The 19,517-nt window shown below is 38.2% G+C and overlaps 1 protein-coding gene across 1 annotated transcript in view; it reads left to right on the top strand.

Annotated features, from left to right (window-relative positions):
- LOC121371817 (Na(+)/H(+) exchanger beta-like) overlaps positions 1-19,204 on the top strand; it is a 49,770-nt gene extending 30,566 nt beyond the window's left edge. Inside the window, exons 16-22 of the mRNA XM_041497991.1 lie at positions 2,231-2,320; positions 3,812-3,877; positions 9,134-9,240; positions 10,062-10,121; positions 15,147-15,256; positions 16,107-16,201; positions 18,438-19,204. Coding sequence (XP_041353925.1) covers positions 2,231-2,320; positions 3,812-3,877; positions 9,134-9,240; positions 10,062-10,121; positions 15,147-15,256; positions 16,107-16,201; positions 18,438-18,980 — 1,071 coding nt within the window. The 3' untranslated portion in view covers positions 18,981-19,204. The remainder of the gene's footprint in view (positions 1-2,230; positions 2,321-3,811; positions 3,878-9,133; positions 9,241-10,061; positions 10,122-15,146; positions 15,257-16,106; positions 16,202-18,437) is intronic.
- The last annotated feature ends 313 nt before the right edge of the window (positions 19,205-19,517 follow it).

The raw sequence follows: 19,517 nt of genomic DNA, 5'->3' as shown, positions 1-19,517 counted from the left end.
CTTTTTCATAATCCTTAAACGTATAATAAACGAACCCAAAAACAAAACGAAATGTGAAGGCGCAATGCTAGCTAAGGTTTAATTTAAACAATATTTATTACTGTTGAAATACTCATTCACTATGCTTTGTGACTGACCAATGGCAAAACCTTTAATGTAAAGGCCCAATATGAATTATAAGTATAGTACAGGGGTTTCCCTAGAGCGATAAGCCGACACGGCCCGTGCTCCCTTAGCCAGCCAAGTAAGCGCCTTCATGTCTGGTAAGCGCCTTAACTGCAGGACCGTGTCGGCTTAATTTGTAACATGTATACAAAACAATGGAGCTGTGATCCGTAACGTCATTCACCACACATTATCACACTTCCATTTGGTATCTCTGCAATTCTTTAGATGTTCACTTTGAGGTCCACTGATCGCACCGTTTTAATTGTCGGCGGGCTTGTGCTGGTCACGTGGTACAGGTGATTGGCTACTACTAATTCGTCAGATAACTGCTTGTTGTAATAATGTCTGTATGCTTGGGAATTACGCATCAAGACAAATCAAAGAAAATACCTATTAATTGAATAAACATCTTTGAAGGTGAAATTCTTGAGTAAAACATGTCACCATTAATCCTGGTATATATTTACCATATCGAAACCGTAACTACATTGTTATTTGCTAAAATCGTATGCCTTATGATGTTTGTTTATTTTAATAATCAAGGTTATTAATTTTAACGACATGTATGACAGCAATGTGACGGTGATTCAACGTCTGGAAGATCTGTAACTTGTTATTTTAATTTTGTAAAGTCTTTGAACCAAAGTAATAAAAACAAACCGACAATGCATGTCAATTTGAATACACATGCCAGTTCAGGGCCGAAAGACATGTAGGCTATCCCAAGGGCTGAGTTAGGCCAGACCGAGCGAAAACAAAACGTTCGCTACACTGGTTTGTGCGCTTCACGTTAAACCAAATGGACATGACGGACACCAATCGAATAGTTCGCGATCGTTAGGAAGAACGTTCGTTGGCTGAACTGAGGAAAGCTCTCGGTGCGCGAATGTACGTCACGCTTCAGAGTCAGCTGACATCGTTGTAGACATTAAACAATACGATTACACAGAAGTAAATCTTGATGTAAATCTGTAGGAAAACAATAGTTGTTTGCATCAATGAATACCTAACTGCAGTTTCGGTAATTTCCTTTGTCTTGGTTAATTTTGTACCTATGGTTGAGAGCACGCATGCAGATCGTGATCGCGGGAAATGAACATGCAGTAGGCCCTATTTATACAAATTGGAGTTAAACGTACACTGAATTAGTTTACAATAATCCTATTTGTTAGATAATGCTAGATATATATTTGTAAAACTGTGAGGTGACATTTAATAAGTTAGCTGGATTTTAAAAAGACCGTAAATTTTAATTTTATTAACGTTTTTTTATTATTAAAGTGCCTAGGTATTTTACAAGCAGAAATCACAAGCATTTAACACGACGCTGAAATCAACAGCAACAACATGGCGCAAATTATGAAATTGTTGGGTGTCGGGAATTGATGGGTTACTTTAAAAAAAGTCCCCCCCCCCCCCCCCCAAAAAAAAAAACCCCAAAAAAACCCCCACAACAACAAACAAAACATGATTAGCTGGATTGAAAGCAAACACTTAACTGTTTTCAACCCACTACCCCACTTCTTTTGGCTTGATTTGTGTTATAATGATGTTAAATATGTAAGCGCCTTAAAAAAATCCTGGGGAAAGGCCTGTAGTATCGCTGTAGAACCCCACCCCTGATTATTTTTAAACGTGTGTTGCTTTCATCACCATCACTTAGGAAAACCATACAAAACGTAGTATTATTTATTATCTTATAATAAATATTTTCTGTATTTTTGTTTAATTTAAAGTTTTAAGTGTTGCATTGTTACTACTAGTCTAATGAGATCTCAGCCCGACTCTGGTCTGATTGAACGAGACTAATTTTTTTTCAATTTGTCCAATTTTCGTCAGCCTTTAATTTCACGGTGAATTGATTTTCATCAATTTTATTCAAATGCGAAAAACGCAAAAATAAAGCATACATATACATACATACATACATACATACATACATATATATAGTTAGCTCCCTTTGTTAAATGCATGCTATTAAATATATTTCGTAACTGTCTTTCTTGGGAAAGCTCTATCCAGTATACTTAATGATGACAGAATATGTGTGTTCTTATTTCAGGGAATTAGTATCAAACCACTGGTGAGATTTTTCCAAGTTCAGCTGGCAACAGAAAAGTCCATCAGCATGTACTGTGAGTTGAATTCACAAGTGAGTTCCATATTTTTATACCTTTTTACCCACCAGTTCAAAATCAAGGGGGCAGAACTCTATTAGAAATAGGGAGTGGGAGAGCGGGAGCTGGAGAGAGGGAGGGGTGGTGGAGGGAGAAAGTGGGAATGATTCATTTCATTTCAACTTATTTTCGTGCTTATATCCAATTAAGGTTCAAGCATGCTGTCCTGGGCACACACCTCAGCTATCTGGGCTGTCTGTCCAGGACAGTGGGTTAGTTGTTAGTTGGTTAGTGGTTGGTGAGAGAGAAGAGGGTATAGTGGTCTTACACCTACCCATTGAGCCCTTAAGAACTTGTTGTGGGTGGGAGCCGGGACCAGGCTGCGAACCCTGTACCTACCAGCCTGTAGTCCGATGGCTTAACCACTGCACCACCGAGACCGGTAGTGGGAATGAAAGAGAACATTATCTACATATATTTAAAGACAAATTATTGGCAGCTTCAGGGTAATGACCCTGCCACAACAGCTGCACTAGCCAATGAAATAAGCAGCACCAAAATTGATTGCTCAGTGACATATAAGTTAAATTGAAACTGGTTGGTTTGTTATCTATAAGTTAAATGCAAGAACTAACGCCATATATAAGTTTTAGTTGAAACAGATATTTTATATTTCTTTGCATCAGCATTTTAAAGAATATTGAAGAAATAGAATACTATACTCGTATCCATTAGATACTATTTATCTTACAACTAGTTTTTAAAAAAGTTTGGCTATTCAACTCACTTTAATTCATTAGATATTACTTAGAACAACTCATATGTTAAAAGGTATCTAATGGCAACTCATGTAATATTCTCTGTATTGTGTGTATGTGTGTATGTGTGTGTGTGTGTATGTGTGTATGTATGTATGTGTGTATGTATGTATGTATGTATGTATGTATGTGTGTATGTATGTGTGTATATGTATGTAGGTATGTATGTGTGTATGTATGTATGTATGTATGTGTGTGTATGTATGTATGTAGGTATGTAGGTATGTATGTAGGTATGTAGGTATGCGTGTGTGTGTGTGTATGTATGTATGTAGGTGTGTGTGTGTGTGTGTGTGTGTGTGTGTGTGTGTGTGTGTGTATGTATGTATATATAATCAGTGTTATTTATATCTGATTAAGTGTTATATGATGATTAACTGTACCTATGTTAGTTGGTTACCTGCAGATTGAATGTAATTAGATACGTGTAATATCAGTGCTGTATTCTAATTGTGTAGGTGTGTATGTATGTATGTATATATAATCAGTGTTATTTATATCTGATTAAGTGTTATATGATGATTAACTGTACCTATGTTCGTTGGTTACCTGCAGATTGAATGTAATTAGATACGTGTAATATCAGTGCTGTATTCTAATTGTGTAGGTGTCTGACCATGTGATTAACTGTACCTATGTTCGTTGGTTACCTGCAGATTGAATGTAATTAGATACGTGTAATATCAGTGCTGTATTCTAATTGTGCAGGTGTCTGACCATGTGATGGCGGGTATTGAAGATATCATTGGATTTCATGGGAGATATCATTTCAGGGTAAGCCAAGTTAAGAGTCAGGGTAAGTAGAGTCAAGGTAAACACAATAAGCAGGCATAAAGTTAGGGTAAGTAGAGTTAGGGTAAGACAGGGTAAGCACAGTAGGTGTAGACAGGGTAAGCACAGTAGGTGTAGACAGGGTAAGCACAGTAAGTGTAGACAGGGTAAGCACAGTAGGTGTAGACAGGGTAACCACAGTAAGCAGGCATAAAGTCAGGGTAAGTGGAGTTAGGGTAAACACAGTAAGCAGGCATAAAGTCAGGGTAAGTGGAGTTAGGGTAAACACAGTAAGCAGGCATAAAGTCAGGGTAAGTGGAGTTAGGGTAAACACAGTAAGCAGGCATAAAGTCAGGGTAAGTGGAGTTGGGTAAACACAGTAAGCAGGCATAAAGTCAGGGTAAGTGGAGTTAGGGTAAGCACAGTAAGCAGGCATAAAGTCAGGGTAAGTGGAGTTAGGGTAAACACAGTAAGCAGGCATAAAGTCAGGGTAAGTGGAGTGGTAAGTGGAGTTAGGGTAAGCACAGTAAGCAGGCATAAAGTCAGGGTAAGTGGAGTTAGGGTAAGCACAGTAAGCAGGCATAAAGTCAGGGTAAGTGGAGTTAGGGTAAGCACAGTAAGCAGGCATAAAGTCAGGGTAAGTGGAGTTAGGGTAAACACAGTAAGCAGGCATAAAGTCAAGTGGAGTTAGGGTAAACACAGTAAGCAGGCATAAAGTCAGGGTAAGCAATTAGTGAGGGTGAGGAGGTTTTAGCTGATAAGTTTCACAAGTTGTTTAGATTGATTTAGGATGGTATTGGTTTAAAAAGCTGTTTCTTTACAAAGTTAAACAATGTTTAGATGATAGAAGTGATTAAGAAGCATAGTCTACATTAAAGGAGCTCAATCATGGATTTAGTGGGCCTTGTTTCTCTAAATATGCATTATAAATGAAACTTACATTCATTTGGAATACCAAACCTAGTTATTGTATGATCCAAAATATTTTAATTGAACTACAATCGAGGGAATTCCATGATACACTTAATTTTAAAAATTTGGAACTCTTCTTGTGATGAGACATAAAAAATACGGAAAAACAGACTCGTAGTGATGAGGCTATATATACAACAACCGTATAATGTATTTTTGGATTTTATATAAACGGTCGCCATCTATAGAGACTTGGCAAATGAGGGCCGGCTATATACATGGCAAATAATGAAAAATATATCATTTCATGACGAAAATAACCACGAATACGCTGAAATAAAATAATAAACAATCGGAACATGAACTCACCATTTATTATTATTATTATTATTATTATTATTATTAGGCGCGTGTGCAAATTATTTTGACTGGTTTGCAAAGTGGTATTTCGGTTTTAATGTATAGCGTAAAAAACAGTGTACTGTTGCATATTTTGTCATCCAAAGGTTGGCTAATTATTACTTAACCCAGTTAAATCCAGTTCTACGTGCAGGGACAAGTTCAGCCTGCCGTTTGTGCATGTGTGCACGCACGTTAATCTTCCATTTTTATAGCCAAAACTCCTCCCGATAAAACACCGCCCCTCCACCCCAAAAAGGTAGTATACTAGGCGGCAATAAAAACGCAATCTCGGAAATGATCATGGTTTATTTTATTATGCGAGATCCCACAAAAATGAAACTGATACCACCAGTGAGACCAACCACTGGCCCATCTGACTGGCACTGTCAGCCGCCAACAGTGAATCGTGCATAACGTCTCTGGCGATGTCAACGTCATGAGAGTCAGTATTTCGTGTGACCTCCATGTGCTGCGATGCACGCCTGCAGCCTCCTAGGCATGGACATGCACAGGCGCCTCACCACACGTCGTGGGATGGCTGCCCAGTGATGCTGCAATGCCTGCTGCAGCTCAGCGAAGTTCTGTGGTGGATTCGGTTGGTTTTGAACACGACGTCCCAGCTCGTCCCACATGTGCTCTATTGGGTTCATGTCCGGGGAAACTGCTGGCCAGTCCAACACAGTGACATGGTGGGCACGAAGAAACGCCTGTGTACGCCTGCAGTGTGCGGCCGAGCGTTGTCTTGCTGGAAGACGAGCCTGTTTCCGCCATGCCGTCTCATCAATGGGAGGAGGACCGGCCGCAGGATGTTGTCGACGTAGTGTTGCGCATTAAGGTTTCCCTGTACCACCACGAGTTCGGACCGGAAGTCAGCATTGATGGCGCCCCAAACCATGACTCCGCCGCCCCCGTAGCAGTCCCTCTCCAGAACACAGGCCTGCGCGACACGTTCTCCACGACGGCGGTAAATGCAACGACGTCTGTCCGTGACACTCACGTTAAATCTCGATTCATCCGAGAAGATGACATCTCGCCATCTCCTGGGTCGCAAATGCCCACCATTCCTGGCCCATAAGAGTCTTGCTTGACGATGTCTGTGCAGGAGGATAAGGCCACGGTAGGGTCGGTGGCAATGCAGTCGTGCTGCGGCAAGACGTCTCCGGACAGTTCGGGCGCTGATGAGTCGTCCCCTGGTTCCCACTTCAGTCCTGGCAGTGCTTGCGGCTGTCAAAAACCGATTGCGCAGGTGCCGCAACCGTATGTTCCGGTCCTGTCTATTGGTCGTTACGTGTGGTGTGCCCGAACGACGGCGGTCATTGACGGTCCCTGTCGTCTGATATCGGTTGAGGAGCCGATTAATGGTTGACGGGTGCACGTGGAACCGTTGTGCTACCCGCAATTGCGAGTTTCCGGCATTCAACAAGCCAATGGCTTGATTCCGATCGGCGTTGTTCAACCGAGGCACCGGCCTCGGTGGCGTCGTGGCAGGCCATCGGTCTACAGGCTGGTAGGTACTGGGTTCGGATCCCAGTCGAGGCATGGGATTTTTAATCCAGATACCGACTCCAAACCCTGAGTGAGTGCTCCGCGGGGCTCGGTGGGTAGGTGTAAACCACTTGCACCGACCAGTGATCCATAACTGGTTCAACAAAGGCCATGGTTTGTGTTATCCTGCCTGTGGGAAGCGCAAATAAAAGATCCCTTGCTGCCTGTCGTTAAAAAGAGTAGCCTATGTGGCGACAGCAGGTTTCCTCTAAAAACAGTGTCAGAATGACCATATGTTTGACGTCCAATAGCCGATGATAAGATTAAAAATCAATGTGCTCTAGTGGCGTCGTTAAATAAAACAAACTTTTTTTTTTTCAACCGAGGCATCGTGTAGGAGTGAGATACTCATTGCCACCCGCGTGTTCTGAGTGTGCCCGGGTATCAGGAAATGCACGTGCAAAGTGTTATTTCGCCAAGTGGTTGCGTGTGCGCGATTTACCGGATAATGCGTTTTTAGCGTTGTTCCCCTTATGTTGGGAACAGGCCGGAAGTCGACCTTTACATGCTGCTGAAATAATGTGTACCACTGTACCATGTACATTGACGAATAGCGTCAACGAAGTCCAACCGGAACCTATATTATTTTGACAAAAGGAAATTGCGTTATTAATGCCCGCTAGTATAATAGGCTAATAATAGTAGTAGTAGTAGTAGTAGTAGTAGTAATAATTGTGTATTATTATTATTATTATTATTATTATTATTACATGTATTATAATGTTGATAAAATCACGTCACGTTGGGGTGGCGTGGGTGGGGGCGGTTGTTATAGAAACATGACATAAATTTAGAGGGGGACCCGGGAGTGGTCTCAGCTTTACTAGTAGCCTATAAAAAAAAATATATTTTCAGTTTTATTGCCCCTTGCAATTTTTAGCATTTGAAATGTGACTAAATACAGCAAAATAACCTTTTAGTCATATTTATTTGCGGTAAAATTAACTTTTTTACAAAATTTACATAAGCAGCCTCAAAATTGCAATTAGTGAAAAATTATTAAGTTCAAGCCCTGTTGTTAGTTTGTGTACTGTCTGCAGTTAGTTTCTCTTTCAGATAATCTACCTCAGCAGCAGATAATTTGTAATTGTTATTTTTATTTATTTATTTATTTATTATTATTAATTTTTTGTTCATACTGTAGGGACAATATAATGCTATTCATATATCTATGGAAAACGTACACAAAAGGGTCTGCTAAATTCATATACTCCCCCACCCCCTCCCCTGTTCAGATAATGCACTGTTTGTACAGTACTTAGTATGTATTCCTCCTGTTCCAGATGGTTCGGTAATATGGATCAATCAAATACATGTACTTATTTACCACCTATATACATTTTTGCTATGAATATAGCCAGCCCTCGTTAGTGAAGGCTATATACACGGCCTTTGTATATAGTCACATCGTATATAAACACCATCTAGTTCAGAGTATTCTTTAAAAATGTAACAATTCCTATCCCAAGTCAGCTGTTATGGCATATTTTGCATAATAATGAATTTAACAAGGTGGAAAATGACGCTGTTTGTGATCCAGATGTTTAGAGTTTTTTGTGTACGACTCACGATAAATTTACCTATAGATGCAAAGGCCTAACTAGTCGGTATTGTCGACGTTTAACATGCTTCTGTTACTAAAATAAATTAATGTATAAGCTTATTATCATTCAGTACATGTTTTATTATTTTTTAATTACTTATTTTCAAGCGTTCTCGTTACACAAGCTTGGTAAATTGTTTTGACACTGCGGTTATTCGGAAAATGCCCGTCACGTGACTCAAAATAATATGTCACACCTCTGCTCTTCAAATAGCCGTTATTTTTCTCAGAATTATGGACCGTACCCATAATTCAATTATTTTTATAAAATATCAATAATAAGTGTGATATGGTGGTTATGTAGATGGTTCAATAAAGCATACACACACACACACTATATATATATATATATAGGCTTACCTACAAAGAAGGGAGGCACATACCCCCGCTTCTTACGCCAGTGTATAAAAACAGTATAGATAACAAAACATGGACAGAGAATATGACCGAGAAAGCGAGAGAATACAGACACAGTGTTGGGCTCAAATATAACAACGGAACCAATGACAGTGCTATTGCTGCGATAGGAATTTGCCAAAGGAGAGGGTTTACCAGTGACATTTTTTCATCACATTCATTTAACATCCAGTAGCCAATAATTAATAAATCAATGTGCTCTAGTGGTGTCATTAAACAAAACAAACTTCTTCTTCATTAAGTGTGATTCACTCACCATCATAGAGTACTGTACTTAGCTTGAAATGTTTTAATATTTATGTTTGGGGACCCTTGTTCATCCCCGTATATGAAGCGGAGGTAGTGGACAGCAGAATTTCATTATTTGTAATTGTTTGCAGGAGTTTTTTCATCAGTTTGAAAACAAGTACATACTTCGGTGGTTACAGAAACACCCAGAGAGAAGTGATTCTAAAATCAAAGAGTTTTACGACAAACTTGTTCTCAAGTAAGTCAGTTTTATTTGATGATGGCAACAATGATAATGATGATGGTGATGGTGATGATGACAGGTACAGCAAAAGCAAGTAGACATTAAGGCGCTGACTGAGATCGAGGGCGCAAGGAAAAGTTTCTAGGGGATTCGGGGACAGGTATGCTCCCCCATAAAATTTTGAAACTAGATGTCCTGAAATGCAATTTTCTGCATTCTACAAGTAAAATTAATTTCTGCTTCAAGAGTTACTACGAATAATATTTTGTATTCAGAATTATTGGGGACTGTGCCCAACCCCCCCCCCCCCCTGCTCTGCTGTGCCTGGATGATGATGATGATGGTGTTGGTGATGATGATGATGATGATGATAGTAATAACAATGATAGAAAAAGCCAAAGAGGAGCAATTAAAATTATAGTTTTATGACAAAATTGTTCTCCTGTAAGTTGCTTATGTTTGCTAGTGCAGCTGCTGGTAGTGATGTTGATGATGATGATAATGACAAACACTCGGAGAGCTTGGAGAAGTTAGAAAAAGATTATGCTTATAACCAATATTCAAATATACTTCTTGTCAGTATCTTCGTGAAAAGGTTATTTTTTTACAAATTGGGTCAGCAAGTGATCTATGTCACGCTCACCTCACGCTAATATTACACTAGTTAGATACTGAGTGATTGTTATGACATGAGCAATATTATACACACTGGCGTATAATAAAAAAATATTTTAAACATTAATTCATTTTATTACCCATATGGTTAAAAATATCTTTGTTCATATCAAAGTGCTTTAGAAATACTCTCAGTACTACTTGTTACTGTTTGTTTTCAGAGAACATTACCGGTATCTGATGCTGAGCGGTGTCACTTCCCTGCCATCGGCTTCTAACATGTAAGTTGGTCTAATTGTTTTTAACAGCATCATCAGAGTTCTCATTTGATTGTATCTCTAGGGAGATAAGGTGGCATTTAGTTCAGTCAGTAGTAGAGTTATGACCTGAGGTGCCTGGATCATAGGATCAAACCTTGTCAGTGGACCCATTGGGTTTTTTTTTATCAGTGAACATACCTGGTATAGTGGCATAGTGGCATAGTGACATAGTATAGTACCTGGCAGTGGTTTGTGTAATCCTGTCAAAATGCACTGATGTGAAATTATACAGGACTTGTAGAATTTTTATAAAATCTATTAGCCATGGGATCAGTCATTTAAAGAATTTACTAGCCATGATTAAAAATTCACTAGCCCTACTTTACTTTAAGTTAATACAATTTTACTAAATAATAGTAATAATCAGATATGTTACCTAAAGGGGGAGATAGAGCTTAAAAACACTTAACATCGGAGGGTTGAGGGGTGGGGGGCAAGATATTCATATTTACAAAATAGACTTAACTGCTGCACCATTTGACAAAAAAAGAAATTCACTAGCCATCGGGCACGATGATAGTAGTTATTTACTAGCCCAACATTGAATATCACTAGTCATGGGAGTGGAGCTAGCATAATCTAGAAGCCCTGGAGTTGTTCTAATTCTGTTTTGACAGCATCATCAGAGTTATCATGTGATTGTCTCTCTAGGGAGATAGCACACTGGACTATTTCTCGTTCTAGCCAGTGCACCACAACTGGTACTGGTATATCAAAGCAGGGGTGCACATATCGGTTGTCCGCGTGCCCGGGACAACCAAAATATGTTGCGGGCAACCATTCTTTGTCAAACAGTTGCCTGATGGGCAACCAAGAAAATCATAAAACAAGTAAAATGAAAATCAAAATTTCACGGCACTCTGACAGTCACGGGCAATTAAAAAGATCGAAACTGATAACTTGACTGACAGGCTATATAAATATCCACCCTAACACTGCCATTCACTCAGCATCCACTGTGCATGATTTTGACGAGTTCAGTGCAGACATATACGTTTCAGAATGGTGGCTATTAGCAAAGGGCACAAGACATGTGAAAGGCCACAAACTACACCAACAACCATCCAGTTCTGAGCTAAAAATTTGGCTAAGCCATTTTCTATCTTCTGATGTGAACAATCGGTTACATATTTTATCCGACACCTAACATATAATAATAATACCAAATATTAACAAGGATCTTGCGACTAGTAACAAGAAGCGGTGTCATCAAGAATTCAGCATAACAATGTTTGCTTATTTTAATAATCACAGTTATTAATTTTAACGGAAACATGTATGAAAGAAATGTCTGAAAAATCTGTAGCATGTTATTTTAAGTTTGTAAAGTCTTTGTGCCAAAGTAATAAAAACGGGCCGAAATTGCGTGTCAGTTTCAATACACATGCTAGTTCAGGGCCATAAGTAGGCTAGGGCCGAGTTCAAGTAGACAGAGCAAAACAAAAATGTCTGCTAAACTGGTTTATGCGCTTCACGTTAAACCCAATGGCCATGTCGGGAACCAGTCATATAGTTCGCTGTTCTCAGTGTGCATATAAGTCACGCTTGACAGTCAGCCGAGACTGTGGCACATGTCAAAAGACATTGTTGCGGACATTAAACAATACGATTACACGCAAGTAAATCTTGATGTAAATTTGTGAGAAAAAACAACACGCCACCAAATAGTTGTTCACATCAATGAATACTTAATTGCTGTTTCATTTGTTTATTTCCGTTGTCTTTGTTAATTTCGCACTCATGCATTTCGCGATCATGGGAAAGGAACATGCAGTATTTATACAAATTGCGGTTAAACCTACACTGAATACAATTAGTTAAAAATAATCATGATATTTGTTAGATAAAATATTATATAAATTTGTTGACTGTGAGGTGACATCTCAAAAGTTAGCTAGATTTTAAAAAGACCGTAAATTTGAATTCAATATCTTTTTAATCTTTTTAATATTAACAGGGATCTCGTGACTAGTAACGAGAAGTGGTATCACCAAGAATTCAGCATAACAATGTTTGCTTATTTTAATAATCACAGTTATTAATTTTAATGGCAACATGTATGAAAGAAAAGTCTGAAAAATCTGTAGCATGTTATATTAACTTTGTAAAGTCTTTGAGCCAAAGTAATGAAAACGGGCCGAAATTGCGTGTCAGTTTCAATACACATGCTAGTTCAGGGCCAAAGACAAGTAGGCTAGGGCCAAGTTCAGCTAGACCGAGCAAAACAAAAAAGGTCCGCTAAACTGGTTTATGCGCTTCACGTTAAACCCAATGTCCACGTCAGGAAACCAATCACATAGTTCGCGAACGTTAGGAAAACGTTCGCTGGCTGTTCTCAGTATGCATATAGGTCACGCTTGACAGTCAGCCGAGACTGTTGCACATGTCAAAAGACATTGTCGCGGACATTAAACAATACGATTACACACAAGTAAATCTTGATGTAAATTTGTGAGAAAAAACAACAACACACCACCAAATAGTTGTTCGCATCAATGAATACTTAATTTCTGTTTCATTTGTTTATTTCCGTTGTCTTTGTTAATTTCGCACTCATGCATTTCGCGATCACGGGAAAGGAACATGCAGTATTTATACAAATTGCGGTTAAACCTACACTGAATACAATTAGTTAAAAATAATCATGATATTTGTTAGATAAAATATTATATAAATTTGTTGACTGTGAGGTGACATCTCAAAAGTTAGCTAGATTTTAAAAAGACCGTAAATTTGAATTCAATATCTTTTTAATCTTTTTAATATTAACAGGGATCTCGTGACTAGTAACGAGAAGCGGTATCACCAAGAATTCAGCATAACAATGTTTGCTTATTTTAATAATCTCAGTTATTAATTTTAATGGCAACATGTATGAAAGAAAAGTCTGAAAAATCTGTAGCATGTTATTTTAACTTTGTAAAGTCTTTGAGCCAAAGTAATAAAAACGGGCCGAAATTGCGTGTCAGTTTCAATACACATGCTAGTTCAGGGCGATAAGTAGGCTAGGGCCGAGTTCAAGTAGACCGAGCAAAACAAAAATGTCTGCTAAACTGGTTTATGCGCTTCACGTTAAACCAGATGTCCACGTCAGGAACCAATCACATAGTTCGCGAACGTTAGGAAAACGTTCGCTGGCTGTTCTCAGTGTGCATATAGGCCACACTTGACAGTCACCTGAGACTGTTGCACATGTCAAAAGACATTGTCGCGGACATTAAACAATACGATTACATGCAAGTAAATCTTGATGTAAATTTGTGAGAAAAAAACAACACACCACCAAATAGTTGTTTGCATAAATGAATACTTAATTGCTGTTTCGTTTGTTTATTTCCGTTGTCTTTGTTAATTTCGCACTCATGCATTTCGCGATCACGGGAAAGGAACATGCAGTATTTATACAAATTGCGGTTAAACGTACACTGAATACAATTAGTTAAAAATAATCATGATATTTGTTAGATAAAATATTATATAAATTTGGTGACTGTGAGGTGACATCTCAAAAGTTAGCCAGATTTTAAAAAGACCGTAAATTTGAATTCATTATCTTTTTAATAAAAACCTTTTGACATAAATAGATAGTTGTTATAACGTGAAGTCAGCATTCTTAGGCTACGTATTTTACAAGCTGAAATCAACAACAAGCATTTAACACGATGCGGAATCAACAAAATGGCGCAAACTATGAAATTGTTGGGATGTGGAATAGATGGGTTACTTTAAAATACAATTAAAAGCAGTTCAAACCAAAATAAAGATTGCTATTTTATAGAAATAATGAAAAAAGAAGAAGAGTATTGGCTCTCAGATTTTTATTAATGCCATGGCCTTAGAATTTGGGGGGTGTTTGCAGAGGGCATTGGCTTCCAACTCTGCATATCTCCCCGCACCCACTGAAAAATCAAAGTAATATATTAACTGCCCCTACCCCCATTGCTGTCTTTGATTTTGATTGGGAATAATTTTGTTATTCAGACGTATTCCAGTTTGTACGTAATTAGCTGAAAAAGATGCATTTTCATATTCATATATAAATACTCTATACAGTACTACACAAAACAATTTTGGCTAAAACATTTTCATTATGGCAAATAAAAATCCCATTTGGCCATTTTTTTAGCTACAGGTATTTTTAATCCTGGATGAGCCCTGAGTTCATCAAAGTATTATGACTGTGACAGCCCAAGCGAGATCGAACCACCTCTGTGGATCCATTCAGCTGATTGGGTTTTTTCTCGTTCCAACCAGTGCACAACAACCGGACAAAGGCTGTGGTATACAGTGCCTTCCTGTCTGTGGGAAAATGCATATAAAAGATCCCTTTCTGCATTAGGAAAATTTTTAAAGAAATAAAACTAAATTGATAAGTAATAATAATAATAAAAACATTTTAAATTTCAGTTTCATTTTAAAGACAGTTCAAAATTATATTCATAAACCCTTTTATGAAATATGTGGGCAACCAAGAGATGATGTTGGGTAACCAAACTTCAGCTACTGGTTGCCCACCGGGCAACTATCACAATTTCACATTTGTGCACCCCTGATCAAAGGCTGTGGTATATGCTATCTTATCTGTGGGTGGTGCGTTTAAAAGATCCCTTGCTACTAAAGGAAAAATGAAGCGGTTTTCCTGTTTTCCAAATGACCAAATATTTGACATCCAATCCAATAGTCAATGATTAATAAATCATTGTGCTCTAGTGATGTCATTAAACAAAACAAACAAACTCTAGGGAGATATGGTGGGATTTAGATTTGAGGTGCCTGGATCGTAGGATCGAACCTTGTCAGTGGAGGGTTTTTAATCAATGAACATAGTGTGTGTGTGTGTGTGTGTGTGTGTGTGTGTGTGTATTTGTGGAGGTATATTCTACAAGTAAATTGAAATATATTCTGTGTGTTGACAAATGAAAAAAACTAATTCTGTATTCACTGGTTCAAATTTCAAAAATCAATCAATTATGTTTTGTTTTTCAGACCTCGTATTGACACGGAGTCGTATCTGGCATCTCTCGACAAGACGAAGCTGATACTTCCCAACGATGAGGAAGAAGTCAGCAGTGATTCCGACAAGGAGGTTGATTTTGGTGAGACATATAGTATAGAGAATACTACACATGTGACTGTTACATATGCCATTTTTCTTACAAGTTGTTTCAAAACCTATGTACAACTTTAATTGGGGTTTTTTTAGGGGCTGTTCCCAATTACCACCATGTTTACAAGTGTACAAAGCATACTTCTATCATATTTTTCTATTCCACTTATAAAACCATAATATGTAAAAGATGTTAATTTTCCAAGGGATGTTCTTTTTTCAGACATTTGTTTTTTTACATTTAAACAGCATACGCTGGCATTAAAGGGACATACTCTAGTTTTTAAACACTAAGGCATATTGTTTACTATTAGAACCGTTTTTGATAACTGAAGTGATACTTTACTTAAATGTTATTGCTTAGATTATCCATTTCTGTACATTCGAAGTGTTTTTGGTCATCCTGGTGTTTTTAGTATCACAAAATGCATTTGTCTTATTTTTAAAAACGTGCGTGCATCCGAGAAGTAACAGTTATGGAGTCAAGTTTTAGTCTATTTTTAGAGGGTATTTCACCATTTCAAAATCACAGACTCATGTGTCACTCAATTGTACTTTATCCAAATGTGTTACAGGTTTGTAGATTAGCTAAACTTAGTGTGCAATTTCAATGGCTGAAACTAGGGTCTGTCCCTTAAACACCCTCCCAGCCTCATGAAAAGATTAATTGTGAATGGCTGCTTGTTATTTGATAATGTGTGGACACTATTTCAAAACTTGTCAGATTACTTTGGTCTTTGGAAACGGTATGGACTGTGATATAATTTCTGTATTTGATGATGTAAGGGCTGTGATATATTTATAGTATTTGAGATAGTATGGATAATATTTGTTTTCAGAACCTGTAACATTGAGAAGAAGAAAGAAGGTTGACCCCAACCTTGATGCTAAAGGCTTGCGTCAACTTTTGACTTCACAGCTTTCTAGTAGACTGGTGGGTATCACATAGAAACAGTATAGATCAACTACCAGTAATATCAATTTTGTATCCCCAGCTACCAGTATTTATCAATTTTATTACCCCAGCTACCATTTTATTTCCTCAGATATCGGCAATTATCATTTCATTTCAATTTATTTTCATGGTTATATCCAGTTAAGGTTCAAGCTGTCCTGGGCACACACATCAGCTATCTGGGCTGTCTGTCCAGGACAGTGGTTTAGTGGTTACTGAGAAAGAAGAAGGTGTAGTGGTCTTACACCTACCCAATGAGTCGTTAAAACTTGCTCTGGGTGGGAGCCGGTACCAGGCTGCGAACCCAGTACCTACCAGCCTTATATCTGATGGCTTAACCACGACACCACCGAGGCCGGTGGCAATAGTCAAGTTTGCTAGTTATTGTTATGCAGTAATGTTAGTTAAAACTTGCAAAATGGTTTGTTCATTGCATTAGAATATATCAGAATATCATTTCCAAAAAGAAAAAATATTATTTGTCTATATGTATATAAGTATAGGGCATAGGGTATGGTTTTTTTTTTAGTATTATAGATTTGTTTTCTGTCATAGGGTATGGTTTTGTTCTGTCATAGGGTATGGGTTTTTTGTATTATAGAAGATTTTTTTTTCTCTCATAGGGTATGTTTTTGTTGTGTTATAGAGGAGGTTATTGTTGTGTCATCTTGTCACAGCCAGTACACCACAACTAGTATATCAAAGGCCATGGTATGTGTTATCCTGTCTGTCGGATGGTGCATATAAAAGATCCCTCGCTACTAATGGAAAAATGTAACGGGTTTCCTCTCTAAGACTAAGTCGGAATTACCAAATGTTTGACATCCAATAGATGGTGATTAATAAATCAATGTGCTCTAGTGGTGTCATTAAACAAAATAAACAAACTTTTTGTTGTTGTGTCATAGGTATGTTTTTGTTTTGTTATAGAGGGATATTTTGTCATAAAGTAATATTTTGTTTTGTTATGTCATAGAGGTTATTTGTCATAGGGTAAGATTTTGTTGTGTTATGCCATAGAGGTTATTTGTCATAGGGTAATATTTTGTTTTGTTATGTCATAGAGGTTATTTGTCAAAGGGTATGATTTTGTTGTGTCAGAGACCAGGTTTTGGGTTTGTCATGAGAGTAGGGTTTTGTTGTTACAGACTAGCTTTAATTTGGTATAAAGTATATTTTTGTTATCATAAAGGGTGTATTTTGTAGTAATAGGCTTTGGGGGTTTTCTGATGTGAGAATGTTTCTGTGTCATAGTTGGGTTTTATTGTGTCATGGAGTATATTTTTGTTGTTTCATAGAGTAGGTTTTCGTTGTGTCATGGAGTAGGTTTTTGTTGGTTATGGAGTATATTTTTGTTGTGTCGTGGTAGTTTGTTGTGTAATAGAGTATATTTTTGGTGTCTTAAAGTAGGTTTTTGTTGTATCACAAATTACGTTTTTGTTGTATCGTGGAGTATATTTTTGTTATCTTGGAATTTTTTATTGTGTCATGGAGTATATATGTATTTGTTGCCATGGAGTTTTTGTTGTGTCATGCAGTATATTTTTGTTGTCATGGAATTTTTATTGTGTCATGGAGTATATTTTGTGTGTGTCTTAATTAGGTAAAATTTGTTGTGTTATGGAGTAGAGCTTTTTTGATGTCATAAAATTAAAATACATAGGGAATAACTGGTTACTGTCTTAAGATATCGGCTTTACCTGCGAAGGTTAGAATGGCGAAAGCAGCGAGGCTCTGCCAAGCTGCATTCGCCAATCGACCTGAGCAGGATATAAAGCCGATATCTTAAGACAGTAACCAGTTATTTCTTTTATCCTGCAATCCTACAGGAATAGTAGGAAAATAATTATTTATTCCATTTTTGTGTACGTAAATCGAGTATCGTCAACCTACATGTAGCAAGGTTTTTGTCATATGATGTCATACAAGATATATGACGTCATTCTTTGTAAGACGCTAGCTACATTCTGTAACATTCAAAAAGTGTTTCTAAACTCCAATTCATAAATAAATATACAAGTTTTGTACTGTTATCGCAAAACTAAAATTTATTTGCATTTACTGTACTTCAACAAATGATTTAAAGAGTATGTTTATTGAAAATCTAGTCTGGAATACTCGAGTCGAGCAAAAATATAGAAATTTATCTAGTCATCATATCTTAACAATGAATACAGTGATTGCGGGATAAAATATTTTATTTTGCTTGTTCCAGCTTCTTCACAGTGCATACGACAGAGACCTTGTTTCAGAGTCAAGGAACAGCCTGTTGAACAACATACAGGCTAAATTCAAGCGCAGAGAACGCTTACAGCACGCCATGTCGATGCACGACGGAACAGCAGAAAGGCCACGGTCATGGTCAGACACCAACATGAAGGTCTGCGAGGAGAGAACTGCGACGAAGAAGACTCTGGGCGGGAAGAGTCGCGCGGCAACGGTCGACCTTGGCAACACGTCGAGACAAGGCGTGTACTTGACATCCCCCGATCCCGAGGCTCCCAGCCCTGCAGCTCTTCCCCCATCACAAGACTCCCCCCTGTCTCCACACACCCCTCTTGATGCTGTTTTCGAGGAAGAGGAGACAGAAGGGTTGCCGCTGATTGGTGAATCTGAGAAAAGCCGAATTTGTGAAGATTCTGAGAAAACCAGAATTCATAGAGAATCTGAGATAGGCAGTAAGCATGGCAAGTTGAAGAAGCAGTATGCAATGGATGAAATTCCACTGAAAAGTGTGAAATCTTTGTCAGATCCGTGATCTGTATAGTGAAGTTTTCCATACATTGAATTTAGGGGCTGTTCACTGTTACAATGTTTTTACAACAGGGACCATATTTTCGAAGCCATCTTAGCAGAGGCGGATCTAGAGAAGGGCCCCAGGACCCACCTAAATTTTGTGATAGTTATCATTTTATTATACAATGTATATTAATTTTCATTTTTTTACTATCCCCCTCCAAACCTCCCCCAAAGTTCCCTTGACATTCCACCTCATGTCATTGCCCCCCCCCCCCCCCCCCCCTGGATTTTCTGGATCTGCCACAGCTTAACACTACAAAATCGTAAAACCATTATAAGTGGTGACATTGCTACAGCGCACGCCATAGTGACATCATAGCTTACAATGGTTTTACGATTCCTTAGGCTAAGATTTGCCCCATGGTAAAGCACACCCCTGATGAGTGGTCGGTCTAGGATCGATCCCCGCCGGTGGGTCCATTGGGCTATTTCTCGTTCCACCCAGTGCACCACGACTGGTATATCAAAGGCCATGGTATGTGCTATCCTGTCTGTG

The sequence above is a fragment of the Gigantopelta aegis genome, chromosome 1, assembly GCF_016097555.1.
Source record: "Gigantopelta aegis isolate Gae_Host chromosome 1, Gae_host_genome, whole genome shotgun sequence".
NCBI lineage: Eukaryota > Metazoa > Mollusca > Gastropoda > Neomphalida > Peltospiridae > Gigantopelta > Gigantopelta aegis.
Note: the sequence above shows the minus strand (reverse complement) of the source record. Positions and strands in the feature narration are given on the sequence as shown.